The sequence below is a fragment of the Callithrix jacchus genome, chromosome 12 (assembly GCF_049354715.1).
Source record: "Callithrix jacchus isolate 240 chromosome 12, calJac240_pri, whole genome shotgun sequence".
NCBI classification, from domain to species: domain Eukaryota; kingdom Metazoa; phylum Chordata; class Mammalia; order Primates; family Cebidae; genus Callithrix; species Callithrix jacchus.
The window spans coordinates 6,695,102-6,722,641 of NC_133513.1; the positions used below are offsets into that span (position 1 = coordinate 6,695,102).

The window sequence follows — 27,540 nt, forward strand, 5'->3', positions numbered from 1 at the left end:
AATGAGGAGGGAGGATTGCTTGAGGCCAGGAGTTCTCGACCTGGGCAAAATAACAAATAACAAAATTCTGTCTCTACAAAAATATTTATTTTATTTTATTATTTTTTTGACACAGGGTCTCACTACATAGCCCAGGCTGGAGTGCAGTGGCTATTAACAGGTGAGACCCCACTAGTGATCAGCACAGGAATTTTGACCTGCTGCATTTCGAACCTGGGCTGGTTCACCCCTCCTTAGGCAACGTGGTGGTCTCCTGCTCCCAGGAGGTCACCATATTGATGCCGAACTTAGTGCGACACCCAAATGGAATAGCGCACTACAACCCAGAACTCCTGGGCTCAAGCGATCCTCCCACCTCAGCCTCCTGAGTAGCTGGGACTACGGACATGCACCACCGTGCTCAGCGGTTACAAAAAAAATTTAAAAATTAGCCAGGCGTGGTGGTACATGGAGGCTGAGGTAGGAGGATTGCTTCAGCCTGGGAGGTTGAGGCTGCAGTGAGCTATGACTGCATCACTGACTCCAGCCTGGGTGACAGAGCAAGGCTCATCTCAAAGAAAGAAAACAAAGAAACAAGCAAAAAACAAAAAATCCACTGCCAAGGGCCGGGAGCCGTGGCTCACGCCTGTAATCCCAGCACTTTGGGAGGCCAAAGCAGGTGGATCACCTGAGGTCAAGAGTTCGAGACCAGCCTGGCCAACATGATGAAACCCCGTCTCTAGAAAAAATACAAAAATTAGACAGGCATGATGGTAGGTGCCTGTAATCCTAGCTACTCAGGTAGCTGAGGCAGGAGAATCACTTCAACCGGGTAGGCAGAGGTTGCAGTGAGCCAAGATTACACCATCACACTCCAGCCAGGACGATAAGAGGGAGACTCCATCTCAAAAACAAACAAACAAAAAACCCCAAAGCAACCCACCAAGGTTGTTTCCATGAAGGCTTCCGATCCCATGGCAGGGGTCTGTTGCTGGGATGCACTGGGGTGTGCGGTGAAAAGGGGACCAAGGCCAGCCCATGGTGTTTTGCTGCCTCCAAGGTCCGCACACAGTGTAATCAGGCTGGGAACCACTTGAGAAACTTTGAATGGAAAATAACTCATTAAAGGAGACCCAATTCACAGCCTATGCAGTGGGGTGGGCAGGAGGGTTGGCCGTCTCTGGAGATGCCAGAAGAGGGAGTGTGGGTGGACTGCACACAGGTGTTCGTGCTCAGACTGTGCTCCACTGGCCGGCAGCCAGGTCTCCTGCCAACACTGCTCTTCAGAGAGACCCAGGCCACTGTGTCCTGGGGTCATCTTGGTGCCCTTTCTCCAGGGAGCTGGAGCCAGTTCACTGCATTCAGCGTGTCTGACATGCACCCAGTGCTATGCCAGACCCTGCTTGGGGTAAGTGGGGGCTGCAGTGTCTGCCTGCATGTCCACAGTTGTCACTTGTTGAAAGACTCTGAAGGTGATAAAGCCCTGCCAAGTGTGCCAAAAGAGAGCACGTCTCTTCTCCCATGACCCTTGTCCTTTCTTCCTGATTCTTGTGCTATCAAGATTTTATTGCTGGCCAGGCATGGTGGCTCACACCTGTAATCCCAGCACTTTGGGAGGCCAAGCCGGGCAGATCACCTTAGGTCAGGAGTTCAAGACCAACCTGGCCAAACAAGGCAAAAACCCATTCTCTACTAAAAATACAAAAAAATTAGCCAGGCATGATTGCAGGTGCCTATAATCCCAGCTGCTCAGGAGGCTGAGGCAGGAGAATCACTTGAACTGGAGAGGTGGAGGGTTGCAGTGGGCCAAGATTGCACCACTGCACTGCATCCTGGGTGACAGAGTGAGACTCCATCTCAAAAAAAAAAAAAAAAGATGTAATTGCTTATAAAGATTAACCCTGGAAGACCTAGGAACAGCGCTTATAACACATTAACTATTTCTTTAAAAAAATTAAGACAGAGCTGGGCATGGTGACTTAAACCTGTGATCCAGCACTTGGGAGGCTGAGGCAGGAGGATCACTTGAGCCCAGGAGTTCCACACCAGCCTGAGCAATGTGGTGAAACCCCATCTTTAAAAAAATACCAAAATTGGCCAGGTGCAGTGGCTCACGCCTGTAATCCAAGCACTTTGGAGGCCAAGGTGGGCAGATCACCTGAAGTCAGGAGTTCAAGACCAGCCTGACCAACATGGTGAAACCCCATGTTAAAAAAAAAGATACCAAAATTAGCTGGGCATGATGGCGTGCACCTGTAATCCCTGCTACTTGGGAGGCTGATGTGGGAGGATCACCTGAGCCCAGGAGGTCAAGGCTGCAGTGAACCATGATTGCACCACTTCACTGCAGCCTGGGTGACACAGTGAAAGCCTGTCTCAAAAAAATAAAATAGAGACAGAGTCTCTGTGTCACCCAGGCTGGTCTCAAATGCCTGAGCTCAATTGATCTTCTGGCCTCAGCATCCCAAAGTGCTGGGATTACAGGCGTGAGCCACTCCACCCAGCCTAAATATTTCTGAAATGACCACATACTGCAAGAGATCAACAACTCTGTTTAACTTTTCCAGTAAAGAAGTGAGGGAGGCATGGGTCTGCCACAACTTCTGCAACAGCGGGGAAGCACCACTGCTATTGCCTTCCTGAATGTCTATTTGAAACTGTTAGGAACTTTACAGTGAGTGCAAGAAACCGTCTTCTTCATGCATCCATTCATACATCAAATGTTACTGAGTGCTCATGCTGCACGATGCGCCATTTTGGGCACTGGCAAGATACAGTGTCAACAGACACTATCCAGGCCTTTTTGTGTGTGGGCGGGTGGTAGTGGAATATATATATATATATATATTTTTTTGAGATGGAGTCTCACTCTGTCACCCAGGATGGAGTGCAGCGGCACAATCTCGGCTCACTGCAACCTCCGCCTCCCAGGTTCAAGCAATTCTCCTGCCTCAGCCTCCCAAGTAGCCGAGACTACAGATGTGTGCCATCATGCCCAGCTAATTTTTGTAATTTCAGTAGAGACAGGGTTTCACCATGTTGGCCAGGCTGGTCTCTAACTCCTGACCTTGTAATCTACCCACCTTGGCCTCCCAAAGTGCTAGGATTACAGGCATGAGCCACTGCACCGAGCCAAATTTTTTGTATTTTTAGTAGAGACGGGGTTTCACCATACTGGCCAGGCTGGTCTGGAACACCTGACCTCAAGTGGTTAGCCTGCGTTGGCTTCCCAAAATGCTGGGATTACAGGCATGAGCCACTGCGCCCAGCCAAATTTTTGTGTTTTTAATAGAGATGGGGTTTCACCATAATGGCCAGGTTGGTCTTGAACTCCTGACCTCAAGTGATCCACTCACCTCAGCCTCCCAAAGTGCTGGGATTACAAGCATGAGCCACCTTACTCAGCCAAAATAACAAGATTATAAAGCATGAATATAGCGGATCACTGGAGCCTGGGAGGTGAAGGTTGGAGTGAGCCAAGCTCACAACACTGCATTCCAACCTGGGTAACAGACTGAGACTCTGTCTCAAAAAATAAAAATAAAAAGCATAAATAAGGCCAGGCATGGTGGCTCCTGTAATCCCAGCACTTTGGGAGTCTGAAGTGGGAAGATCATTTGAGCCTAGGAGTTCCAGACCAGCCTGAGGCAACATGCTGAGACCCATGTCTCTAAAAAAAAAATAAAGCTAGGTGGGTGGTGTCACCAGCAGTCCCAGCTCCTCCGAAGCTGAGGCAGGAGGCTTGCTTGACCCTGGGAGGTTGAGGCTGCAGTGAGCCGTGATTATGCCACTTCACCTCAGCCTGTGTGGCAGAGCAAGACCTTGCCTCTAAAAATAAAAAATTAAAATTAAAAGAGGAGGCATAGGGTGGAGGTGTTGTATTGGACCGAGCACAGAAGGTCAACACCAAGACAAAAGTATGCCAAATTGCAGGGTTTATTGCTGGTGACCACGGAGGACTCACGTCTCTCCGACCCGTGGCAGAGAAAGAAGGGTGACAAGACCTTTTTATACCGGCAAAACCACCTTGGGAGTGGGGGTGAGGAGCGGAGATGGGAATGAAAGCTGTCAATCACCTCCTAGGCTGAGAGGAGGGTGAGGGGGCTCCGGACATTCCAAGGGCCGGGGGACTTTTGTCATTCCAATTGCCACTTAAGTGGTTTACAGAGGTCAAGATAAACATTGGTTTATAAATTATTTGGACAGGTGTGGGGTCCACAGATTTTTCAGTTGCTTGGTGCCAGGATGGAATTATCTGGGGGTGCTTACTCTGGTCAGTACCGGTAAACAGAGGCCAGCAATTCTGGCAGTTACAGATAAGAGAAAGTATGCAGCTTTACCTCTCTTTGCATTTTGCAAGGTAAAATTAGCAGTTTACAGAAGCCAAGGTTAGCAGTCATTGTGAGGAGAATGGAAACGGTTTTGTCTCTTTATAAAATGGCATTGTACAGGTTCTAACTCTAGGCCAGCTATATCACAGAGGGAAGCTCATCAGTGGGGCCACGAGCTGAGTAAAAAATAAAAATAAAAATAATAAAGAGGAGGCAGAGACTCCAGCAAATAAACTAGCCCAAGCCTGTTCTGCTGGAGGTCGCCTGGCGTGCGTGCCTGCGGTTCAGACCCAGGCTTTGGAATAGATGTGCCTGGGTTTGAATCCTGATTCTGCCACCTGCTGGTCGGATCAGTTCTCTGCTGCTGCTGTGGCAAATCACCCTCTTCTGGAGGCGGGAATTCTGAAATGAAGGTGTCTTAGGCTGTGTTCCACCTGTAGGTTCTAGAGGAGCCTCCTCACCTCTCCCAGCTTCTGGTGGCTCAAGGTTTCCCTTAGCTTTGAAACAACTTGGATGGAGGCAGGCGCCACTATTCTAAGGGAAGCAACTGAGGAATGGAAACCAAAGCCTGCATGTTCTCCCTTGTGAGCTAAGCCCTGGGTATGCAAAGGCAGACAGAGCGGGATGATGGGCACAGCAGACTCAGGATAATAGAGAGTGGGGGAAGGATAGAAAACTACATATTGGAGCCAGGTGCAGTGGCTCACGCCTGTAATCCCAACACTTTGGGAGGCCAAGGCAGGTGGATCACTTGAGATCAGGAGTTCAAGACCAGCCTGGCCAACATGATGAAACTTGGTCTCTACTAAAAATACAAAAATTAGCCGGGCATGTGGTGGGTGCCTGTGATCCCAGCTACTCAGGAGGCTGAGGCGGGAGAATCTCTTGAACCTGGGAGATTGCAGTGAGGGAGATTGCAGAGGTTGCAGTGAGCTGAGATCACACTACTGCACTCCAGCCTGGGTGACAGAGCAGATTCTGTCTCAAAAAAAAACACAAAAAACAAACAAACAAAAAAAAAAACAGAACAGAACAAAACAAAAAAACGAAGAAAAACGTTAAAGATACCCCGTTAAAGATGTAATTTGCATTGACACCCCGGTGGCCAAAGTAAGCTGTAAGGAAGGTTGTGAAATGGAGTCTTGATTCTGGGCAGCTGAGTTCCAGCTAAAAGTTCTGTTCCTAAGCTTGAGAGGGAGACCCGACAGCAAGAGAGAAGTCGAAGCCTGTTCGAAGCTTTGCAGGAACTCGGGAAATGGAGGCTCTTCCCAAGCAGATCAGCTGCTGCTCCTATACCAGGGGGATCTAGTAATTGGAGAGAGGGTGGAATTCATGCAGGCAGTTGGTTCTTTGTGGAGTTGTGGAGATGGGACGTAAGGTTTTCACCTCACACTTGGGCACAGGGTGTGTGGCATGTAGTAAATGTTCAGTTGATAGACTGGAATTCCTGCTGCGACCCCGTTACACGTCAGAAGTGGTAAACATGCCTTAAACATCCAGTGAGTGACATGGTCCTCGTGGCCTTGTGCTTTCCTTCCTTGGATCTAACTCCCCATGCAGGAAAGTTCCTATGATACCACCTCTGAGGGGACAGCTTGTCCCAAGTCCCAGGTTCCTTCCCTTCTCATCCGGGCACCTGGAGACCTTGAGCCTGAATCTCCTAATGCCCATGCCCACCTGCCTGCTGTCCACACAACCCACTGTCCCTCCCCTGCACATGGCAGTGGTGGAGGTGGGAGGTGGGCATTCTATCCTCAAGGCTCCCCAGGATGACAGACAGGCCTGTGCTTCTGTTCTTAGACTCTCCGGGCTCAAATCAAAAGACTAGAAATGAACAAGGTGAATAAAAGCCCTATGGAGGAGCTGCTGAGAGAGGTGAGTGAGCAGAGGTTCCTCTGCCATGCCTGCTTCCCCATCCTGAGCCCCGGGTCTCCCACCCAGGGAAACTGAGCCATCAAGGCAAAGCCCACCAGAGAGCCTTCCAGAGCTTCCCTCTGCCTTTGTTCATATTGAAAACAGGAGTTGGCCGGGCACAGTGGCTCACACCTATAATCAATCCCAGCATTTTGGCAGGCCAAGGCGGGTGGATCACCTGAGGTTAGGAGTTTGAGGTCAGCTTGGCCAAGATAATGAAACTCCATCTCTACTAAAAATACAAAAAATTAGCCAGGCATGGTGGCGGGTGACTGTAATCCCAGCTACTCAGGAGGCTGAGGCAGGAGAATCACTTGAACCTGGGAGGTGGAGGTTGCAATGAACTGAAATTGTGCTGTTGCACTCCAGCCTGGGCAACAAGAGCAAAACTTCATCTCAAAAAAAGAAAGAAAGGTAGGAAGGAAGGAAAGAGGGAGGGAAGGAAGGCCGGCAGGCAGGCAAAAGGGTGGGAGGGAAGGAAAGGAGGGAGGAAAGAGGGAGGGAGAAATGTAAGGAAGGAAGGAAGGGGGAGGAAGTGAAGGAAGGAAGGAAGGAAGACAGGTGTCACATCAACTCCCATTTTCAGCATCTGAGGATTATTAACACTCTGTTGTGTGAACTTAAAAATCACTAATCAGGCCAGGTGCAGTGGCTCACGCCTACAATCCCAGCACTTTGGGAGACTGAGGCAGGCAGATTACAATGTCAAGAGATCAAGACCATCCTGGCCAAAATAGTGAAACCCCGTCTCTACTAAAAATACAAAAATTAGCTGTGCGTGGTGGCACACACCTGTAATCGCAGCTACTCAGGAGGCTGAGGCAGGAGAATCACTTGAACCTGGGAGGTGGAGGTTGCAGTTAGCAGAGATTGCACCACTGTACTCCAGCCAGGTCGACAGAGCAAGATTCCTTTTCCAAAAAAAAAAAAAAATCACACGTCAGCTGTGCATGGGGTGGCTAATGCCTGTAATCCTAGCACTTTGGGAAGCCTAAGTGATAGGATCACTTGAGGCTAGGAGTTTGAGAACAGCCTGGGAAGTATAGAAAGATCAGATATCGCCGGGCATGGTGGCACGTGCCTGTAGTTCCAGCTACTTGGGAGGCTGAGGCTGGAGGATCGCTTGAGTCCAGGAGTTCTGGGCTGTAGTGCGCTATGCCAATCGGGTGTCTGCACTAAGTTCAGCATCAATATGGTGACCTCCCGGGAGCGAGGGAGCACCAGGTTGCCTAAGGAGAGGTGAACCAGCCCAGGTCGGAAATGGAGCAGGTCAGAACTCACGTGCTGATCAGTACTGGAATGGCGCCTGTGAATAGCCACTGCACTCCAGCCTGGGCAACATAGTGAGACCCTGTCTCTAAAAAAAAAAAAAGAAGAAGAAAGATCAGATCTCTATAAAACATAAAAAAATTAGCTGGTCTTGGTGGAACATACCTGTAGTCCCAGCCACTCAGGAGGCTGAGATGGGAGGATCCCTTGAACCCAGTAGGTTGAGGCTGCAGCGAGCTGTGATTCCACCACTGCATTCCAACCTGGGCAACCTAGAGCAAGATCCTATCTCAAAAACAAAAAATTATAATAATAGTAAAATCACACATCAACTTCCCTGTTATGGGAAAACCTTGGGTTTGATGTCAAGATTGCATTTAAGCCAAGACTAAAAGTCCAGAGTCCCAAACTAGAAGCAACAGACCCAAGGGGTCCATCTCCTAGCTTTGCCTTCCTCCATCCCAGCAGCCTCACCTCCCTGAACTCCCTGTCTCTCTAGAAAGCTGACAGGAGCGCCCTGGCAGGCAAGGCAAGCCGAGCTGACCTGGAGACCGTGGCGCTGGAGCTGAACGAGATGATTCAAGACATGCTCTTCAAGGTCACGACCCATGAGGATGACTGGAAGAAGGCTGTGGAGCAGCTCAGCAAGGACATGAACACCAAGGTGAGTGCCCCTGTGTGGATTTTCATTTGCTTCCTAACACATTAACCCAGAATTTAGCAGCTGCAAACAGCAAATGCTTCCAGTTCAGGAGGAGCAAGAATTTGGGGGTCAGGTCAGGCACGGGGGCTCACGCCTGTAATCCCAGAATTTTGGGAGGCTGAGGCAAGTGGATCACCTGAGGTCAGGAGTTCAAGACCAGCCTGACCAACACGGAGAAACCGCGTCCCTGCTGAAAATACAAAAATAGCTGGGCGTGGTGGCACATGCTGTAATCCCTACTTGGGAGGCTGCTATTCAGGAGGCTGAGGCAGGAGGCTTGAACCCGGGATCAACACAAGAGAATTGCTTTAACCTCTGCACGCCTGTAATCCCTACTCAGGAGGCTGAGGCAGTAGAGTCACTTGAACCCAGGAGGCAGAGGTTGCAGTGAGCCAAGATTGAGCCATTGCATCCAACCTGAGCAAGAAGAGCAAAACTCCATCTCAAAAAAAAAAAAACTTTTGTGAGTGACCTAGCAGCTTAGCTGGGTGGCTCAGGGTCTCCTATGAAATTACAGTCAAGATGTCATCCAAGGCTGGTCTCATCTGACGGCTCAAATGTGGCTAGATGAGCCAATTCAAAGGAGATTCCCTCATGTGGCTGTTGGTAACACTCCTTAGTTCCTCATTCCATGGACTCCGCCTTAGGACCCCTTGAGTGACCTCATGTCATGGCAGCTGACCTCCCCAGAGCAAATGATCCAAGAGGGGAAGAAAGAAGCTACAATGTCTTTTTTTTTTTTTTTTGAGACAGGTTCTCACTCTGGGCGCCTGCCCTATACATAGTCAATAAGTGAATAGATCCCCATTTCACAGACAAGAACACTGAGCCTCAGAGAGGTTATTATACTCCCCTCAGGGAACGCTGCTGCTCATGGTGGAGCTAGGACTCAAACCCAGAGCTGCCTGATTTTAAACCTAATCTAACTTCTTTGGGCCATACTAGCCACCTCAATAGCAACCGCCCTGTAACACTGTCTTTGGACCAACTGTTTTGCCTACTACACTGTGCTAATTGAGGTAGGGGTTATGACTTCTCTAGACATTTCCCTGGGTCTGGCACATCACTGGCAGTGTAAATGATGAACAAATAAATGAATGACTGCCATGGTCCCTCAGAGACTCCCCACCTTAACTCCACATCCCTGCGCTTACCCAGCCAGGAGAGTGGCGCAGTTAGCCCCCAGGAAGGTCCCCAACCATACCTCTTGGTATTCACACAATTGCGTAGCCCCCTTCCACATTGAATGGGTCCAGCTTGTGTAATCAACAGGATATTACAGAGATGATGGGAGTGACTGCCTTCCATTGTAAAAGACATTGCAGACCAGGCATGGTGGCTCACACCCGTAATCCCAGCACTTTGCGAGGCTGAGACAGGCAGATCACAAGGTCAAGAGATCGAGACCATCCTGGCCAACATGGTGAAACCCTGTCTCCACTAAAAACACAAAAATTAGCTGGGCATGGTGGCGCATGCCTCTTAGCTGCTCATGAGGCTGAGGCAGGAGAATCACTTCAACCCAGGAGGCGGAGGTGGCAGTGAGCTGAGGTCGAACCACTGGCACTCCAGCCTGGCGACAGAGCGAGACTACGTCTTGAAGCAAAAAAAAAAAAAGACTTTGCAGCCAGGTGTGGTGTCTCATGCCTGTAATCCCAGTATTTTGGGAGGCCAAAGCAGCTGGCAGATCACTTTAGCCAAGAGTTCAAGCCCAGCATGAGCAACATGGTAGATCTCTGTCCCTCAGAGACAACATAGCAAGGGAAACATAGTTGTCCCTGACAACATAGCAAGGGGGAAAAAAAAATTAGCCAGTTGTGGTGGCGCACACCCGCAGTTCCAACTACTCAGGAGGCGGAGGTGAGGGAATACCTGAGCCTGGGAGGTTGAGACTGCGGTGAACCAAAATCGTGCCACTGTACTCCAGCCCGGGCAACAGGAGCACCCTGACAGGCACTCAGAGTGAGAACCTATCTCAAGAAAAAAAAAAGAGGTCTCAAGATACCCAAACGCAACACATAAAGAAGTTTTACTTGTTTCCTGGTTTAATTGAACCAAGTCTGCCAATGGGCTGGAGTTGACATCCAAGTCAAGAATTGTTGCTAATTACATTAAACATGATAATGGCATTGTGGTTCTGTAATAAAAAGTTATCGCACTCAAATATTTATGAGTGAAATGCCACCATTTCTGTAACTTAAAAAAAAAATACTCCATCAAGTGGTGCAGTGGCTCACACCTGTAATCCCAGCATTTTGGGAGGTCAAGATCGGAGGATCACTTGAGCCCAGGGGTTTGAGACCAGTCCTGGCAACATAGCAAGACTCCATCTCTACTTTTAAAAAAAATTATTTTTGGGCCAAGTGTGGTGGCTCAACCCTGTAGTCCCAGCACTTTGGGAGGCCAAGGCAGGCAGATCATGAGTTCGAGACCAGCCAGGCCAACATCGTGAAACCCTGTCTTTACTAAAAATACAAAAATTAGCCAGGCATGGTGGTGGACACCTGTAATCCCAGTTACTCAGGAGGCTGAGGCAGGAGAATCGCTTGAACCCAGGAGGCAGAGGTTGCAGTGAGCCGAGACCACACCATTGCACTCCAGCCTGGGTGACAGAGCAAGACACTGTCTCAAAAAAAAAAAGCCAGGTTCGGTGGCTCACTCACACCTGTAATCCCAGCACTTTCAGAGGCCAAGGCAGGTGGATCACAAGGTCAGGAGTTCAAGGCCAGCCTGGCCAAGATGTGAATCCTCTTCTCTACTAAAAAAAAAAAAAAATTAACCAGGCATGGTGGCACACGCCTGTAGTCCCAGCTACTCTGGAGGCTAATGCAGAAGAATTGCCCAAACCCAAGAGGTGAAGGTTGCAGTGAGCGAAGATTGTGCCACTCTACTCCAGCCTGGGCAACCAAGTAAGACTCCATCTCAAAAAAAAAAAAAACATTTTTCCCCAGGCACAGTGGCTCACATCTGTAATCCCAACATTTTCGGAGGCCAAGGTGGGTTGATCACTTTAGGTCAGGAGATCAAGACCAGCCTGACCAACATGGTGAAACCCCGTCTCTACTAAAAATACAAAAAATTAGCTAGGCGTGGTGGCGCGCACCTGTAATCCCAGCTATGCTGGAGGCTGAGGCAGGAGAATCGCTTGAACTTAGGAGACAGAGGTTGCAATAAGCCAAGATCACACCATTGCCCTCCCTCCTGGGCAACAAGAGTGAAACTCCATCTCAAAAATAAATTAATAAAATAAAAATAAATAAAATTGACTGTGATGGTTGCACAACTCAGTGAATATACTAAATGTCATAAACTTGCCCCCTTTACATACACTCTCAATAAATATGTGTTGAACGTGTGAATATCAGGTACAGTGGGGCCATTGGGAGAAAGGTTTCTCAGACCTCTCAGCCTGCATTTGAACTTGGTTTGATTTGATCTCTTGGAGACAGTAGCTGATGATATTTTTTGCTTTAGCCACTGGGAAGCTCACCTTGCAGCTCCCCTCTACCTATAGCATCTAGTAGGGGTCTGAGCCTACTCCAGAGCTGGGTCATGTTCCCTTTCCTGGACTTCCTACTTTAGTTGAATTTTGTTATGCTCTGTGACTTCCCAGGTTGCCACAGCCCCTCTTCTGGAAGGGGGCAGGGTGTGAATTCATTGACTGTTCTTTCTTTCTTCCCCTTGGCTGTTGGCAGCTAGTCCACAGTGATCTGGATCCCTTGAAGAAAGAAATGGAAGAGGTCTGGAAAATAGTCTGGAAGCTGCTGACTGAGGGCTTACGATTGGACCCTGACAGTGCTGCCGGCTTTAGGAAGTGAGGGCCTGCCCTGAGCCCCTCCTGGGAGGGGTACTGCTGCCCAGGCTGTGGGGGACACAGGAGGGGAATCCCAGGGGCTCTGGGAGGAAAGATTCCACACCTGTGGATGAGGGGATGGTGACTGGGCTGTGGCTGAGAGCGCAGAGGAGGGGAACTCTGGCCTGAGCTGGCAGAGGGGGCTCCAGTCCTATTCCCGCCAATGGGGAAACAGAGGCTCAGACAAGGAAGGGGACCTGGGCAGATCTGGGACCCCTGACCCCAACCCAGACAGTGCCCCAGGCAGAAGAACCAAATATTTGTGGGGCTCCTGTCCTCAGACCACCCCACACAGTTTGTTGTTGTTGTTGTTTTTGAGATGGAGTTTCGCTCTTGTTGCCCAGGCTGGAGTGCAATGGCACAATCTTGGCTCACTGCAACCTCCGCTTCCCGGGTTCAAGCAATTCTCCTGCCTCGGTCTCCCAAGTAGCTAGGACTACAGGTGGACATCACCACGCTCGGCTAATTTTTTGTATTTTGTAGAGACAGATTTCATCACATTGGTCAGGCTACTCTGGAACTCCTGACCTCAGGTGATCCACCTGCCTTGGCCTCCCAAAGTGCTGGGATTACAGGTTGTGAGCCACTGTGCCCGGCCCACACCCCTCACACAGTTCTAAAGGCCATCCCTTAGACTGGGCAAGGTGGCTCATGTCTGTAATCCCAGCACATTGGGAGGTTGAGGTGGGCAGATCACCTGAGGTCAAGAGGTTGAGACCAGCCTAGCCAACATGGTGAAACCCTGTCTCTACTAAAAATACAAAAAAAAATAGCTGGCTGTGGGGGCACACGACTGTTGTCCAGTTACTCGGAAGGCTGAGGCAGAATTGCTTGAACCCAGGGGGTGGGGTTGCAGTGAGCCGAGATCACACCATTGCACTCCAGCCTGGGTTACAAAGCAAGACTGTCTCAAAAAAAAAAAAAAAGACCATCCCTTGTGTTTGGGGCAGCAGAGAAACCACAGGGGTGGTTGGGAACCTCAGGGCCTGTGGGGCTGAGCTGGGCCAGGTGCTGGCAGGAGGGGTGCAGCCTTGGGGCCCCAGCTAGCTGCAGCATTCGGCACAGGCCTGGGCCCAGCAGGGGCAGCAGCTGATGACCGTGTGCCTTTCAGGAAGCTGTTCAAGTACGTCAAGTGCACATCCTGTGACCAGCCCGTGCAGATGATGACTGGCCCGTGAGTACCGCCGCCCAAAGTGCCCTGGCCCTTGGGCCTTGTAAGGTGGATAGATGTCCGCTCCATGCACGTCCACGTGCACCGTTCCATGCGCGCTGTCTACACATCCATGTACAGCGTTCTCCAGTCAAGTCCATACACATCCACGTGCACCATTCTGTATGCACCAGTGTCTGCACATCCACATACACTGTTCTGTACCGTCAAGTCCCTGCACATCCATGTACACTGTTCTGTATGTGTCATTTGTATCCACATTCATATACGGGCTTCCCCAGCCTTCCAGATGGCTATTCTACAGCCATCAAAAATATTCAAACATGTGGCATTGTACGGTGATGCCTACCTGTAGTCCCAGCTACTCAGGAGGCTGATGGGGGAGGATGGCTTCAGCCAAGAAGTTCGAGGCTGGAGTGAGCTAGGATTGTGCCATTGCACTCCAGCCTGAGTGACAGTGAGGCCTCATACATATATATATATAAACAAGACTGGGCATGGTGGCTCATGCCTATAATCCCAACACTTTGGAAAGCTGAGGGGAGTGGATCACCTAAGGTCAGGAGTTCAAGACCAGCCTGGCCAATATGGTGAAACGCTGTTTCTACTAAAAATGCAAAAATTAGCCAGGCATGGTGGCATGCGCCTGTAATCCCAGCCACTTGGGAGGCTGAGGCAGGACAATTGCTTGAACCCAGGAGGTGGAAGTTGCAGTGAACTGAGATAATGCCACTGCACTCCAGCCTAGGTGACAGTGAGAGACCCTGTCTTTAAAAAAAAAAAAATTATATATATATATATATATATATATATATATATATATATATATATATAATTGTTTATTGGCCGGGTGCAGTGGCTCATGCCTGTAAGCCCAGCACTTTGGGAGGCCGAGGTGGGTGGATCACGAGGTTAGGAGTTCAAGACAAGCCTGACCAACGTGGTGAGACCCCGTCTTTACTAAAGATACAAAAAATTAGCCAGGCATGGTGGCAGGTGCTTGTAATCACAGGTATTGGAGAGGCAGAGGCAGGGAATTGCTTCAACCTGGTAGGCAGATGTTGCAGTGAGCCGAGATCGCACCTCTGCACTCCAGCTTGGGCGACAGAGTCTGACTCCGTCTCAAAAAAACAGAACAAAACAAAAACCAGTTTATATCCCAGCTACTCAGGATACTGAGGCAGGAGAATCATTTGAACCTGGGAGGTGGAGGTTTCCTTGAGCCGAGATTATGCCACTGCACTCCAGTCTGGTGACAGAAGAGACTTCATCTCAAAAAAAATAAAAAGATAAAACAGTTCTAGCTCCCCAGGAAGGCTATTCTGTTTACTTTATTTATATTTCTTTATTAAGGCAAATTACATGTGACATAAAATTAACTATTTTCAAACAAGCAGTTAGGGGCATTTGGTGCATTCACGGAGGGTACAGGCGTCACCTCTCTACTGCTGTGGCATTTTCAGTCCCTCAAAAGGAAACTTCAACTCATGAAGCTGTGTTTCCCTGTCCGTCCTGCCCCAGCCCCTGGCAACCACCAATCTGCATCCTGTTTCTAGGATTTATCTTATTCTGTTTTTTACTATTATTATTATTGTTATTACTATTTGAGACTAGGTCTCCCTCTGTCACCCAGGCTGGAGTACAGTGGCACAATCACGGCTCACTGCAGTTGCAAATCAGGTGATCCTCCCACCTCAGTTTCCCAAGTACCTGGGATTACAGGCATGCACCACCACACCCAGCTAATTTTCGTATTTTTAGTAGAGACGGGATTTCTCCATGTTGCCAAGGCTGGTCTTGAACTCCTGACCTCAAGTGATCCATTCACCGCAGCCTCCCGAAGTTCTGGGATTACTGGTGTATGCCACTGTGTCCGGCCTGGTTTTTACTTTTGGAAATAGAACAATTGTTTTTTGTGTCATACTGTGATGATCAGAGCTCCTGAAATGCCTCTTGGGGTAGGGGTGGGAGGCCTTCTACTTCTGTGCTGTGGACGCTTCCAGCATTTGAGGTTGGCGACCTGACTCTGCACCTCCTTCCTCCCTCTGGGAAGGCTTCCTGGAGGGGTGGGAGCCAAGCCCTTTGCTGGCTTGGCGCGCCTTGCACAGCCCCTGCAGAGCCTTTGTCCTCCTACGGACACCTGATCACCACCCGCAAAGCACACCTGCTGTCCTGGCTGCGGCCAGTCAGCGCCAACAGCTATGAGTACTTGCAGAGGCAACAGATGAGGTGAGCAGGGTGGGTGCCCTGCATGGAGGCCACTCTGAAGCCTGGGAACAGTGTTCCTGCACAGACATCCTCCAGGCCCATTGTTTCAGACATGGCCAGCCCTTCGAAAGAGAGGCGGTCTGAAAGGTGGCTGGGTTGACAGACAGGCCCACGAGATGACCACGGAGGGAGGAACTGACATATTTCCTGGGCATCTATTGTGGGCCAAGAACTGTAAGAGGGTTTCTTACTGAAATTCCACAACCTGCTGTGAGCTAGGATTCCTATGCCCGTGTCCCTGTTTCTTGGTGGAGGAAATCGATGATGATGGGGGATGCTTGGGGAAATACTGCTATGCCCAGCAGGCACTGTGACAAGTGCTGGGGCTCCCCTGGCCTTTTTGAGTCCTCACAGTTGTCCTCTTAGCTGTTTCCTATTACTATCCCATGTCACAGTTGAAGAAACTGAGGCTCAGAGAACTTCAGTGACATGCCCAAGGTCACTGCTAGCAAGTGACAGGGCTGACGTCTAAACCCTCAGGTTTCCACCACACCCAGCTGGCTCCCTGGGTCCCAGCCCGACCTCTCAACCTCCTGACATCCCACAGCTCTGTGGCTTTTCCCGGCTTCCATCACTGCTGTGGGACATGTGACCAGGTCGGGGAAGAGCCGGCGAATAGTCACCACAGCCATGGGAAGAGGAGGGAGGTGGGGACGGGCCTGCACCCTCCTTTTCTGGCTCCTTGAGATCAAGAGATTAGAAAGGCAAGCTCTTCAGTCCAGGGGTCTAAAAGGAAATGGCTGGGGTTGGGAAAATGCAGGACTCACTTCAATTCCTCTGCCCCACTGAGTGCATCCGTATCCACCTGCCAAGCCCCAGGCCTGCCTGGCTGCCACCTAAACGCAAGCTGAAAGAAATGCCGGTCTTCCCTCAATGCTGGCCAGGCCCTTGAGGTGCATCCTGGGGAGCTCTGGGGTGCAGGGTGTCCAGGTGGCTGCTGACCCACCGCCCTGCCCCAGGGAACAGCAGCAGCTGCAGTTCCAGGACCTCAGCATCCAGGAGGATTTTCAGCAGGACTGAGGTGATGGCCCCCAAAATGACACCAGCTTCAAGTGCAAGTCCTGCAACCTATCAACACTTTATCCCTACGGGGATCCCCACATGATCGACTATGACAGCGTGAGTCTGGCCGGGGCCTCCTTCCCAGAGGGTGGACGTCAGTGCACCCCAGCCCCAGGTGTGGGACCAGGCCCTTGGCGGTGGGCAACCCCAGTGGAGGCTGTGCTCTGTCTTCTGGGCCTCTGCATGCACTAAAGTTGGGGGGCAGACCGGATGGGAGCTCCCCGACCTTTGATCTGGGGCATCCAACAGGTCGAAGTGGACATCCTCGGTGTGGATGGGATCCTGTACAAAGGCCGCATGAATAGCCAGAGGGGGCTCCGGCCTCAGCCATCGCAAAGGAGCTGGCAGGTGAGGGGGCATCGGGCTCCTCGGGCACCCCTTCCTGGGGTCCTGATTCTGCTGGGCAGGGTGAGGGGGTTCAGGTGGGGCCCAGAGCCAGCACTGTTCCTGACCGGGGAGCCCTCACACTATCAGTCACAAAACTTGGGTCACAGCAGGAGCCCAGGAGACCTGGTCCTTGCAATGGGGGAGGGAGACTGCAGGAGGGAGAATCAACAGCTGACCCGAGGGAGGGCCGTGGCCACAGGACCATGGCCTGTGATGAAGGACGATGGGCTAGAGAGGGTGCTAGGCTGGTGCCAAAGGACACCAGGGAGGAGGGACTGGACAGCTGTCCTGAAGCCCTTGAAGAAGGGCTAGGAGCTAATTGGAGCTGGATGAAGGGTGAGAGGAGAGTGGTCTTGTGGCTGGATGGTAGGTGCAAGGGCCCTGTGGTGGGTGGAAGCCAGACACAGGCAGGAACTCGGGATACCAAGTTTCCCTGGAGGGCGGAGACTGTGGTGGAGCAGTGGGGTGACAAGGAGGAGCCTTGGATCAGACCACAGAGGCTGTGTGTTGATATCACAGGCAAGGGTTGGGCCAGCAGGAGACCCAGACATGTGCACATCCCGAATCAGTCGTTGTGGTCACTGCAGTGCTGTGGCCTGGCTCTGGCCAGCTCCTGCTGGGACCCCAAGACTCTGCAGTCCATTACTAGATTTGAAGGACAAAACGGGAGCCTTCTTTCCCCTTGGGGAAGAGGAGTTCTAAATTTTGCCCCTAAGTGGGAGCCACACACTGTCCCATCGGGAGTGGTCCTGGAGCCACAAGATGGCTGGGGGCTGAACTCTACCTGTAGAAATTATTTTTGTTTGTTTTTTGAGATGAAGTCTCACTCTGTTGCCCAGGCTGGAGTGCAGTGGCGCAATCTCAGCTCACTGCATCCTCCACCTCCCAGGCTCATGAGATTCTCTTACATCAGCCTTCCAAGCAGCTGGGATTACAATTGCCCACCATTATGTCTGGCTAATTTTTTCTTTTTTTGAGATGTAGTCTTGCTCTTTCGCCAGGTTGGAGTGCAGTGGCACAATCTCGGCTTACTACAATCTCCGTCTCCTGGATTCAAGCGATTCCCTTGGCTCAGCCTCCTGAGGAGCTGGGACTGCAGGCACACGCCACCACGCCCATCTAATTTTTTGTATTTTAGTAGAGACGGAGTTTCACCATGGCCAGGAGGGTCTCGATATCCTGACCTCATGATCCACCTGCCTCAGCCTCCCAGAGTGCTGGGATCACATGTGTGAGCCACCATGCCCCGCCAGTTTTTTGTATTTTTACTAGAGATGGGGTTTCACCATGTTGGTCACGCTGGTCTCTAACTCCTGACCTCAAGTGATCCACCCGCCTTGGCCTCCCAAAGTGCTAGGAGCACAGGTATGAGCTACCGCACCCAGCCCACCTGCAGAAATCCTTTCTCCCCAACACTGTGCCTCTATTGACTGGAGGACTAAACACCAGATGTGGAAGAAAGGAGGGTGGACTGTTTCATCTACATGTTGGGCAAAGAAGGAGGCATGCTGCATTAGTCTCCTGGGACTGCCAAGACAAATTACAAGCTGGGTGGCTTAAAATCACTGAAGTTCCAGCCTGTAGTCCCAGTTACGTGGGAGGCTGAGGCAGGAGAATCACTTGAGCCCAGGAATTTGAGGCTGCAATGAGCCATGATCTCACCACTGCACTCCAGCCTGGGTGACAGAACCAGACCCTGTCTTAAAAAAAAACCAGAACAGAACAAAAGCAAGCAAAAACGATGCCAACAACAAAATACAGCTGGAGTCGATCCTCCCGCTGATCTGGAGGCTGGAAATCCTAAATCCAGGGGTCAGCAGGGCTGTGCCCCCTCCAAAGGCTTAGGGGGAGGGTCCCTCCCTGCCTCTTCCAGCTTCTGGGGCTGCTGGCACTCCCTGGCACACTGTGTCCACATGTGGTCTTCTCTTCTGTGTGTCCTCTCCTCTGTCCCCCGTAAGGACGTTCGTCTTTGGATTTGTGCCCAACCTAACCCAGGATGATCTCATCTCAAGATCCTTAACCTAATTATACGTGGAAAGACCCTTTTTCTAAATAAGGTCACATTCACAGCTTCTACGAGATGTATCTTTTTGGGGAGCACCATTCAACACACCCTGTTTCCAGGGGGACTGGACACCATCTCAAACCCTGCATTATCCTGGGTAGGGGGATGTGGCTTCTCCTGGCAAGGACTGGCCATTCTATCCCCTGCCTCCTGCCTGGTATTTGCTGGGAGGGCTCAGGCTGGGCGTCAGGGATCACCAGGCAGGATCACAACAGTGGCTAATATTTAATATTCCATGAACCCTGACTTTGTGCCAGGGCCTCCCCCACCTCCTCCACCCTGCAACAACCTGCCAAGGAGTTTCACAAATGATCAGCTGAGGGCTGCTTGCTGGGGGCCAGGGCAGATGTAGTGTACATCTGATACACCCAGTCACGTCCCCGCTCATCCACTGACCTCCCCAGAGGCTGGTACCCTGGGCGGGGGGCGGGGGCGGGGGAGGCTTTCCTCCATGGCTCATTCATTCCCAAGACCCACACAGCAAACCAGGACTCAAATCATGATAGTATCAACTGCTTTATTTATTTATTTTTTTCAAGACAGAGTTTCGCTCTTGTTGCCCAGGCTGGAGTGCAGTGGCATGATCTCGATTCACTGCAGCCGCCACCTCCCAGGTTCAGGCGATTCTTCTACCTCAGCCTCCTGAGTAGCTGAGACTATTGGCACACACCACCATGCCCAGCTAATTTTGTTTTTGTAGTAGGGATGGGGTTTCACCATGTTGGCCCTGCTGGTCTTGAACTCTTGACCTCACCTCAAGTGATCCGTGTGCCTCGGCCTCCCAAAGTGGGATTACAGGTGTGGGCCACCGCGCCTGGCCCTCAGTGGCTTTATCTTGCTTAGAGGTGACGAAATCTGATACTACAGATGCTCCTAAACTGACGATGGTGCTGTATGCTGATAAACTCAGAGTGCCCAGGCTGGAGTGCAACGGCACAATCTCGGCCCACCACAACCTCCGCCTGCTGGGTGCAAGCGATTCTCCTTTCTCAGTCCCTGAGTAGCTGGGATTACAGGCATGCGCCACCATGCCCCACAATTTGTATATTTTTAGTAGAGATAGGGTTTTGCCATGTTGGTCAGGCTGGTCTCAAACTCCTGACCTCCAGTGATCTGCCCACCTTGACCTCCCAAAGTGCTGGGATTACAGGCGTGAGCCATTCTCATGTAACTTACTGACTACTGTATAATTACATTGAAATAGTGATGGATTTTTACCATCTTAAAGAGTTGAAAGGTGGTAAATTAAGTCATCGTAAATCAGGACCCTTCTGTGTTAGAAATCAATTGGAAACCTGTCTGTGGCTAGATCTTGATCAGTGTGCTGTTGTCACTCACTTATCTCCCCAAAAGAACTTTCTTTTTTTTTTTTGATATGGAGTTTCGCTCTTGTTACCCAGGCTGGAGTGCAATGGCGCGATCTCGGCTCACCACAACCTCCGCCTCCTGGGTTCAGGCAATTCTCCTGCCTCAGCCTCCTGAGTAGCTGGGATTACAGGCACGCGCCACCATGTCCAGCTAATTTTTTGTATTTTTAGTAGAGACGGGGTTTCACCATGTTGACCAGGATGGTCTCGATCTCTTGACCTCGTGATCCACCCGCCTCGGCCTCCCAAAGTGCTGGGATTACAGGCTTGAGCCACCGTGCCCGGCCCCCAAAAGAACTTTCTAACTCAAAACAGACTCAAAGCCAGGTACAGTGGCTCACGCCTGTAATGCTAGCGCTTTGGGAAGCTGAAGCTGGAGGATCACTTGAGCTCAGAAGTTCAAGACCAACCTGGGCAACATGGTGAAACCCCACCTTTACAAAAAATACAAAAATTAGGCAGGGCAAGGTGGCTCATGCCTATAATCTGAGCACTTTGGGAGGCCAAGGTGGGCAGATCACATGGTCAAGAGATTGAGACCATCTTGGCCAACATGGTTAAAACATGTCGCTACTAAAAATACAAAAATTAGCTAGGTGTGGTGGTACATGCCTGTAGTCTTGGCTACTTGGCTGAGGCAGGAAATCACTTGAACCCAGGAGGTCCAGGCTGCAGTAAGCCAAGATTGCACCACTGCAATGCAGCCTGGGCAAACGAATGAGACTTGTTCTCAATAAAAAGAAAGAGTCCAGGTGCAGTGGCTCACACTTGTAATCCCAGCATGTTGGGAGGCCGAGGTGGGTGGATCACAAGGTTAGGAGTTCTAGACCAGCCTGTCCAATATGGTGAAACCCCATATCTACTAAAAATACAAAAATTAGCCAGGCATGGTGGTGCATGCTTGTAGTCCCAGCTACTTGGGAGGCTGAAGCAGGAGAATCACTTGAGCCCAGGAGGTGGAGGTTGCAGTGAGCCAAGATCGTGCCACTGCACTCCACTTTGGGCGACAGAGTAAGACTCAGACTCAAAAAAAAAAAACCACCACCACCAACAACAACAACAAAAAAAAAACATAAGAAAGAAATGTCCAGAATAGAAAAATCTATAGACAGAAGGAAAACTGGTGATTTCCAGGGGCCGGGGTTTGGGGTGGGGGAAGTGAGAGTGACTGCTTTATGGGGACAGGACCCCTTTTGGGGTGATGGTAATGTTTTAGAAGAAGGTATCAGTGGTGTACAATGCTGTATGTGTCCTAAATGCCTCTGCATTGTGCACTTTAAAAAAATTTTTTTGACGTGGAGTTAAGCTCTTGTGGCCCAGGCTGGAGTGCGATGGTGCGATCTCGGCTCACTGCAACCTCCACCTCCTGGGTTCAAGCGATTCTCCTGCCTCAGACTCCCGAGTAGCTGGGATTACAGCCATGCATCACCACACCTGGCTAATTTTGTATTTTTAGTAGAGATGGGGTTTCTCCATGTTGGTCAGGCTGGTCTCAAACTCCTGACCTCAGGTGATCCACCTGCCTCAGCCTATCAAAGTGCTGGGATTACAGGCATGAGGCATCGTACCCAGCTGAATTGTACACTTTAAACTGGTTAATGTTACCTAAAATAGATTTTACTTCAAATAATGCCAAAAAAAAAAAAAAGATGAAGGACAGGAAGATGGGAGTGGGGCATTTGGGTGCTCTGGACCCCAGCAGGACAGCTAAACCATAAATAGCCATGCCAGCAGTTTACCTATCTCTGACTGTGCTGAAATCAAGTTGCACTCCTTGGCCTAGAGTTACTTTCTTTCTTTTTTTTTTTTTTGAGATTGAGTCTCACTCTCTTGCCTAGGCTGGAGTGCAATGGTACACACTCGGCTCACCACAACCTCCCCCTCCCAGGTTCAAGGGATTCTCCTGCCTCAGCCTCCTGAGTAGCTGGGATTACAGGCGTGTGGCACCATGCCCAGCTAATATTTGTATTTTTAGTAGAGATGAGGTTTCACTGGGTTGGTCAGGCTGGTCTCGAACTCCTGACCTCGTGATCCGCCCACCTCAGCTTCCCAAAGTGCTGGGATTACAGAGTTACTTTCAAAGAGGCTTCTTTTCTATCTTATCCTTGAGCTGCTCTCTACTCAAGACAAGGAAGTCTGGGCACAATGGTTCATACCTATAATCTCAGCACTTTGGGAGGTCAAGATGGGAGGATTGCTTGAGCCCAGGAGCAATCAAGACTAGCCTGAGGAACCTCATCCCAACTCCTGTGAGGTAGTTACTGTTCTCCCATTTCACACAGGAGGGAGTGGAGGTTCAGACCTCACTATGTGGAGGTCTTCACATAGTGAGACCTCCTCCCTAAGAAAATTTTTAAAAAATTAACTGGGAGTGGTGGCACCCGCCTGTAGTCCCAGCTACTCAGGCGGCTGAATCAGGAGGATTGCTTGAGCCCAGGAGTTCAAGGCTGCAGTGCCTTCCAGCTTGGGCAACAGAGTGAGACCCTGCCTCAAGAAAAAAAAAAGGGGGGGCAAGGAGGGAGGAACATTGTCCCATAAAGGAATGGACCGGGGGTCTGGGAAATGGGGCTGGTCCCACCAGAGGGAAGAACTTGGCTGGTGCTGGCATTGGTCTGACACAGGCCTAGGGGCTACTCACTTCTGTCCCTTCTTCTTTTCTGCTAAGCTGTGAAGGCTCCGTGTCCCCCATCACAAAGCCTGAATGACCGTGTGCATTCCAGCTCTGTATTTGGTGCCGTCTGCCCCCGTGAGTACCTGGCCCCCAGCCCGGGCTCAGCTGTGACTCTGGAAGGGTCTCTGGTTCCTCCTTGTCTCACCCTATCCCTCACACCCTGCCTGGGCTCTCCTGTCCACCTCCTGCACCTCCTGCACCTCCTCTATCTCCTGCCTGCTCTGTCTGCCCATTGCACTTCAGATATGCTTCTTGGTCCTGGTGCCATCCCCAGTGCCCAGGCCAGGCATCTGTCCCCAGTGTCCACCCAGCTGCAGGGGGGTACAAGGGAACCGAAGTTGGAAGGATCTGAGCTCCTCTGGTTTGAATCCCCATGTGCCAGGCATCTGAGGGCACTTTACAGTCTACAAGGCAGTTTCTCCCTTGACTTATCTGAACCTCATCCCAACTCCTATGAGGTAGTCACTGTTCTCCCATTTCACACAGGAGGGAGTGGAGGTTCAGTCACCTTGAGCTATGGCCCAAGGTCACAGAGCTGGTGAGCGGGGAGCTGAGCCCAGATCTGTGGACTCCAAGCTCCACGTTCTCTCCCAGGGCTCTGCTCCACTTAAGCAAACATTTGTGGTGTCATTTATCTTGGGTTACCCGCTAAGGACGTGGAGGGAGCCCAGGGTGCAGGCGAGGTATGGCGCCCAGCCAACCATGGTCTGTATAGCGCTTCTAGTCCTAGGCTTCTCCTTAGTGGGTATGGCCCTCTCAGGCTAGTGTCTCCCAGGAAGGTTTTTGGCACACATCTCGGATTTCTGCTGCCCCTCCCAGTCCTGCGCCCCGGCACCAGTGCCCGCTCATCTGCCTCAGGCCCTCACCCGACGATGCCAGCTCGGCCACCTTCCCTGCCACCTCTGCCACTGCTGCCACCACTGATTCCACCCCTGAGGGACCCCCAGCAGGCCCCAGGGCCCACCAGACTCTCAAGAGCTCCACGTATTGAGTCCTGAGTCAGCAGGAAGCCCCCTGAGGAGCCCGCCAACCTGTGAGCCCCACCCCCCTGTGCCCCCCACCACCAGGTCCCTTCCTTGTCTCTGGCTGAGACCCAGGGCCTTGAGCCTGGCCCAGAAAGGGTGCTGGGGCCCTGGGTATAGGGAGGGGACCTGTGTAGGGGACCCCCACGTTGACCCAGTGGCTGTTTTATCCTGTGCATATAAATACAAACACAGTGCATGTTCTTATTCTGCATTGCCATACAAACACAGAAGCCAACCGAACTCCTTGATCCATTTTCTTTTTTTCTTCTTTTTTTTTTTTTTTTTTTTTTTTTGAGACGGAGTTTCGCTCTTGTTATCCAGGCTGGAGTGCAATGGCGCGATCTCGGCTCATCGAAACCTCCGCCTCCTGGGTTCAGGCAATTCTCCTGCCTCAGCCTCCTGAGTAGCTGGGATTACAGGCATGCGCCACCATGCCCAGCTAATTTTTTGTATCTTTAGTAGAGACAGGGTTTCACCATGTTGACCAGGATGGTCTCGATCTCTTGACCTCGTGATCCACCCGCCTCGGCTTCCCTAAGTGCTGGGATTACAGGCTTGAGCCACCGCGCCCGGCCCTGATCCATTTTCAGTATAACTCCAAGTGGTTTTTAAAAACACTTTTCCTTTTTAGTTGCTGAATGATTTCATTAGAATCAGTTCTAATTACTGTGGATATCATTTGTCGGCCATTATTTCCAAGACCAATTTCCCCACAGGAGCCAGACTGGACTGTGAGCATTCTTTTGATTTCATGTTATTTCTACCAGTAACTAGGAATTAGATTTTTTTTCAAAATCTGATTTTTTTTTTTTTTTAGAGGGAAAAAGAGAAAAAGAAGGGGAAAAAAAGAAAAAGAGGGAAAAAGGAATATTACTTCATTCCTAAAATGGGTTTCAATAATGGCCGATCAATATTTTGAGTGTTTAAAATGGTTAATGCATATTTTATGTGTTTAAAATGGAGAGCTCTATTGTGTTTATTTGTTCTGGCTCTGAGTTCAAGTCCTGGATATCGTTATCAATTTGTTGTCTCGTTGAATCTGAATCTCATTATGTGTCTTATGTATCTGGGTGTTAAGATCTCTTATTGTTACATTAATCCTTTTACCCTTGCATCCTTGTAGTTTTGAAATCTATTTTATTAAGTGTGAGAATTGCAACTCCTGCTTTTTATTTATTTATTTTTGCTCTCCATTTGGTTGGTGATTTTTTTTTTCCATCCCCTTGTTTTGAGTCTTTGTATATCTTTAGATATATCGTTAGATTTTGTGGATAATGTATATTTTGTGTGTTTAAAATGGAGAGCTCTATTGAGTTTATTTGTTCTGGATCTTAGTTCCAGTCCCGGATATCGTTATCAATTTTCTGTCTCGTTGAATCTAAATCTCATTATGGGTCTTATGTATCTGGGTGTTAACATCTCTTATTATTACATTAATCCTTTTACCTTTGTATCCTTGTAGCTTTGAAATCTATTTTGTCAAATGTGAAAATTGCAACTCCTGCTTTTTATTTATTTATTTTTGCTCTCCATTTGGTTGGTACGTTTTTTTTTTTTTTTTCCAATCCTTTATTTTGAGTCTATGTATATCTTTGGATATACCGTTAGATTTTGTCTGTATCTTTTGATTGGGAGGTTTGGTTGATTTAACTTTAGGGTTGCTGCCATTTGATATTAACTGGCTATTTTGTCCTTTCGTTGATGTAAATTCTTCTTTATGTTAATGCTCTTTACTTTTTGGTGTATTTTTAGAAAGGGTCATACTGGTTGTTCCTTTCTGTGTATAATGCTTCTTTTAGAAGTTCTTGTAAAGCAGGCCTGGTGGTAATAAAATCTCTGAGTACTTGCTTGTTCCTAAAAGATTTTATTTTTCCTTCAAATGTAAAGCTTAAATTGGCAGGATATGAAATTCTGGGCTGAAAGTTCTGTTGATTAAGTATATTGAATATTGGCCCCCACTCTCTTCTAGCTTGTACGGTTTCCGTTGAGAGATCTGCTGTAAGCCTAATAGGCTTATCTTTATGGGTTACTTGATCTTTCTCTCTGGCTGCCCTTAATATTTTCTCTTTCGTTTCGATCTTGGTGAATCTAACGATTATGTGCCTTGGGGTTGATCTTCTTGAGGAATATCTTTGTGGTGTTCTCTGTATTGCCTGGGGTTGGTTGAATAGTGTCCTGCTTTGCTAAATTAGGAAAATTTTCCTGGATAATGTCCTGGAGAGTATTTTCCAGCTTGACTTCATTCTCTCCGTCACATTCAGGTACACCAATCAAGCGTATATTAGGTCTTTTCACATAGTCCCATATTGCTTGGAGACTTTGCTCATTCCTTTTTATCCTTTTTTCTCTATTCTTGTCTTGTCGTTTTGTTTCATTAAGTTGGTCTTCGACCTCTGATACCCTTTCTTCTGCTTGATCCATTCGGCTATTTAAGCTTGTACATATTTCACTAAGTTCTCATGTTGTATTTTTCAACTCCATAAGTTCATTTGTATTCCTCTCTATATTGTCTATTCTTTTCAACATTTCATCGAACCTTTTTTCCAAGTTCTTAGTTTCTTTACATTGGGTTAGAACAAGTTCCTTTAACTCCCAGAAGTTTCTTATCATCCACCTTTTAAAGCCTACTTCAGATAATGGAACACAGTCCTTTTCCATCAGGGCTTGTTCGGTTGCTGATGAGTCCTTTTCCATCAGGGCTTGTTCCGTTGCTGATGGGTTCTGATTTTGAGTATACTCGGCCTTCCTAAGGCTGTTTTTTTCCCTTCATTGTAGATGAACCGCCTTTTTAATTAGGTTTCTGAGTCGACGTTCGACTTATTGATTCCCAGTGCTGGGATCCGAGCAACCCACTGTGGCAGCCTAAATAGCAGCGATAAGACTGATGGTGCTCTTCTGCCCGGGAATCTCTGGTCTGGCTTCCCTCTTGAGTCCGCAACAAGCGGCTCTGACTTCCTGGAGCTCCAAACTCCGGTCAGTAGGGGAAGCAGTCCCGTTGGCTCTGCGTGAAGAGCTGCTGCGCCGAGACACCGGCAAAACCGCTGCGGCGGCCACAAGAGTCTCGCTGGCGACCCGTGGGGCTCCTCCACTGGGAATCGGCTAATTGGTGAGTGACGAAAATTCGTCTAAAGATGTGGCGTCGTCTCGTTCTCTGAGCTTTCACTGGGAGCTACAATCCTGAGCTGTTAGTGGTCGGCCATCTTGGATCGATCCAAATCTGATTGTTTATATTAGCCTCTTGGCTGATCCATGAGGAAGCTGGTGCAGCACCCATGGGATATTCCGGGGTGGCCATCCCATCCAGGGCTGGGTGCTGCTGGCCTCTTTCAAGTCTTTCTGGTTCTGTCCTTACCACCCATGTGTTTGTGGGAAAAAAGCCAACCGTGAGGTCACATCGTGTCACTGTGGCAATTCAGGGACTGGCCTTGGCATGCAGAATAGAGGGCTCCCCCCAAGCCCTGATACCGTGTGACGC

At 49.7% G+C, this 27,540-nt stretch overlaps 1 protein-coding gene across 5 annotated transcripts in view; it reads left to right on the forward strand.

The window, feature by feature from the left end:
- Positions 1 to 24,266, forward strand: part of C12H16orf96 (chromosome 12 C16orf96 homolog) — a 51,194-nt gene extending 26,928 nt beyond the window's left edge. The window contains exons 9-16 of one of the 5 annotated variants that reach the window (XM_078344553.1): positions 6,111 to 6,185; positions 7,993 to 8,157; positions 11,892 to 12,010; positions 13,161 to 13,223; positions 16,448 to 16,607; positions 16,800 to 16,898; positions 23,035 to 23,115; positions 23,860 to 24,266. In XM_078344553.1, the coding sequence (XP_078200679.1) occupies positions 6,111 to 6,185; positions 7,993 to 8,157; positions 11,892 to 12,010; positions 13,161 to 13,223; positions 16,448 to 16,508 (483 nt within the window). In that variant the 3' untranslated portion in view covers positions 16,509 to 16,607; positions 16,800 to 16,898; positions 23,035 to 23,115; positions 23,860 to 24,266. Of the gene's footprint in view, positions 1 to 6,110; positions 6,186 to 7,992; positions 8,158 to 11,891; positions 12,011 to 13,160; positions 13,224 to 14,981; positions 15,168 to 15,968; positions 16,207 to 16,447; positions 16,608 to 16,799; positions 16,899 to 17,938; positions 18,067 to 23,034; positions 23,116 to 23,859 lie in introns of those variants that run through there. The other 4 variants (XM_078344555.1, XM_078344552.1, XM_078344556.1 and 1 more) reach the window with 4 other exon arrangements.
- Positions 24,267 to 27,540: the final 3,274 nt, after the last annotated feature.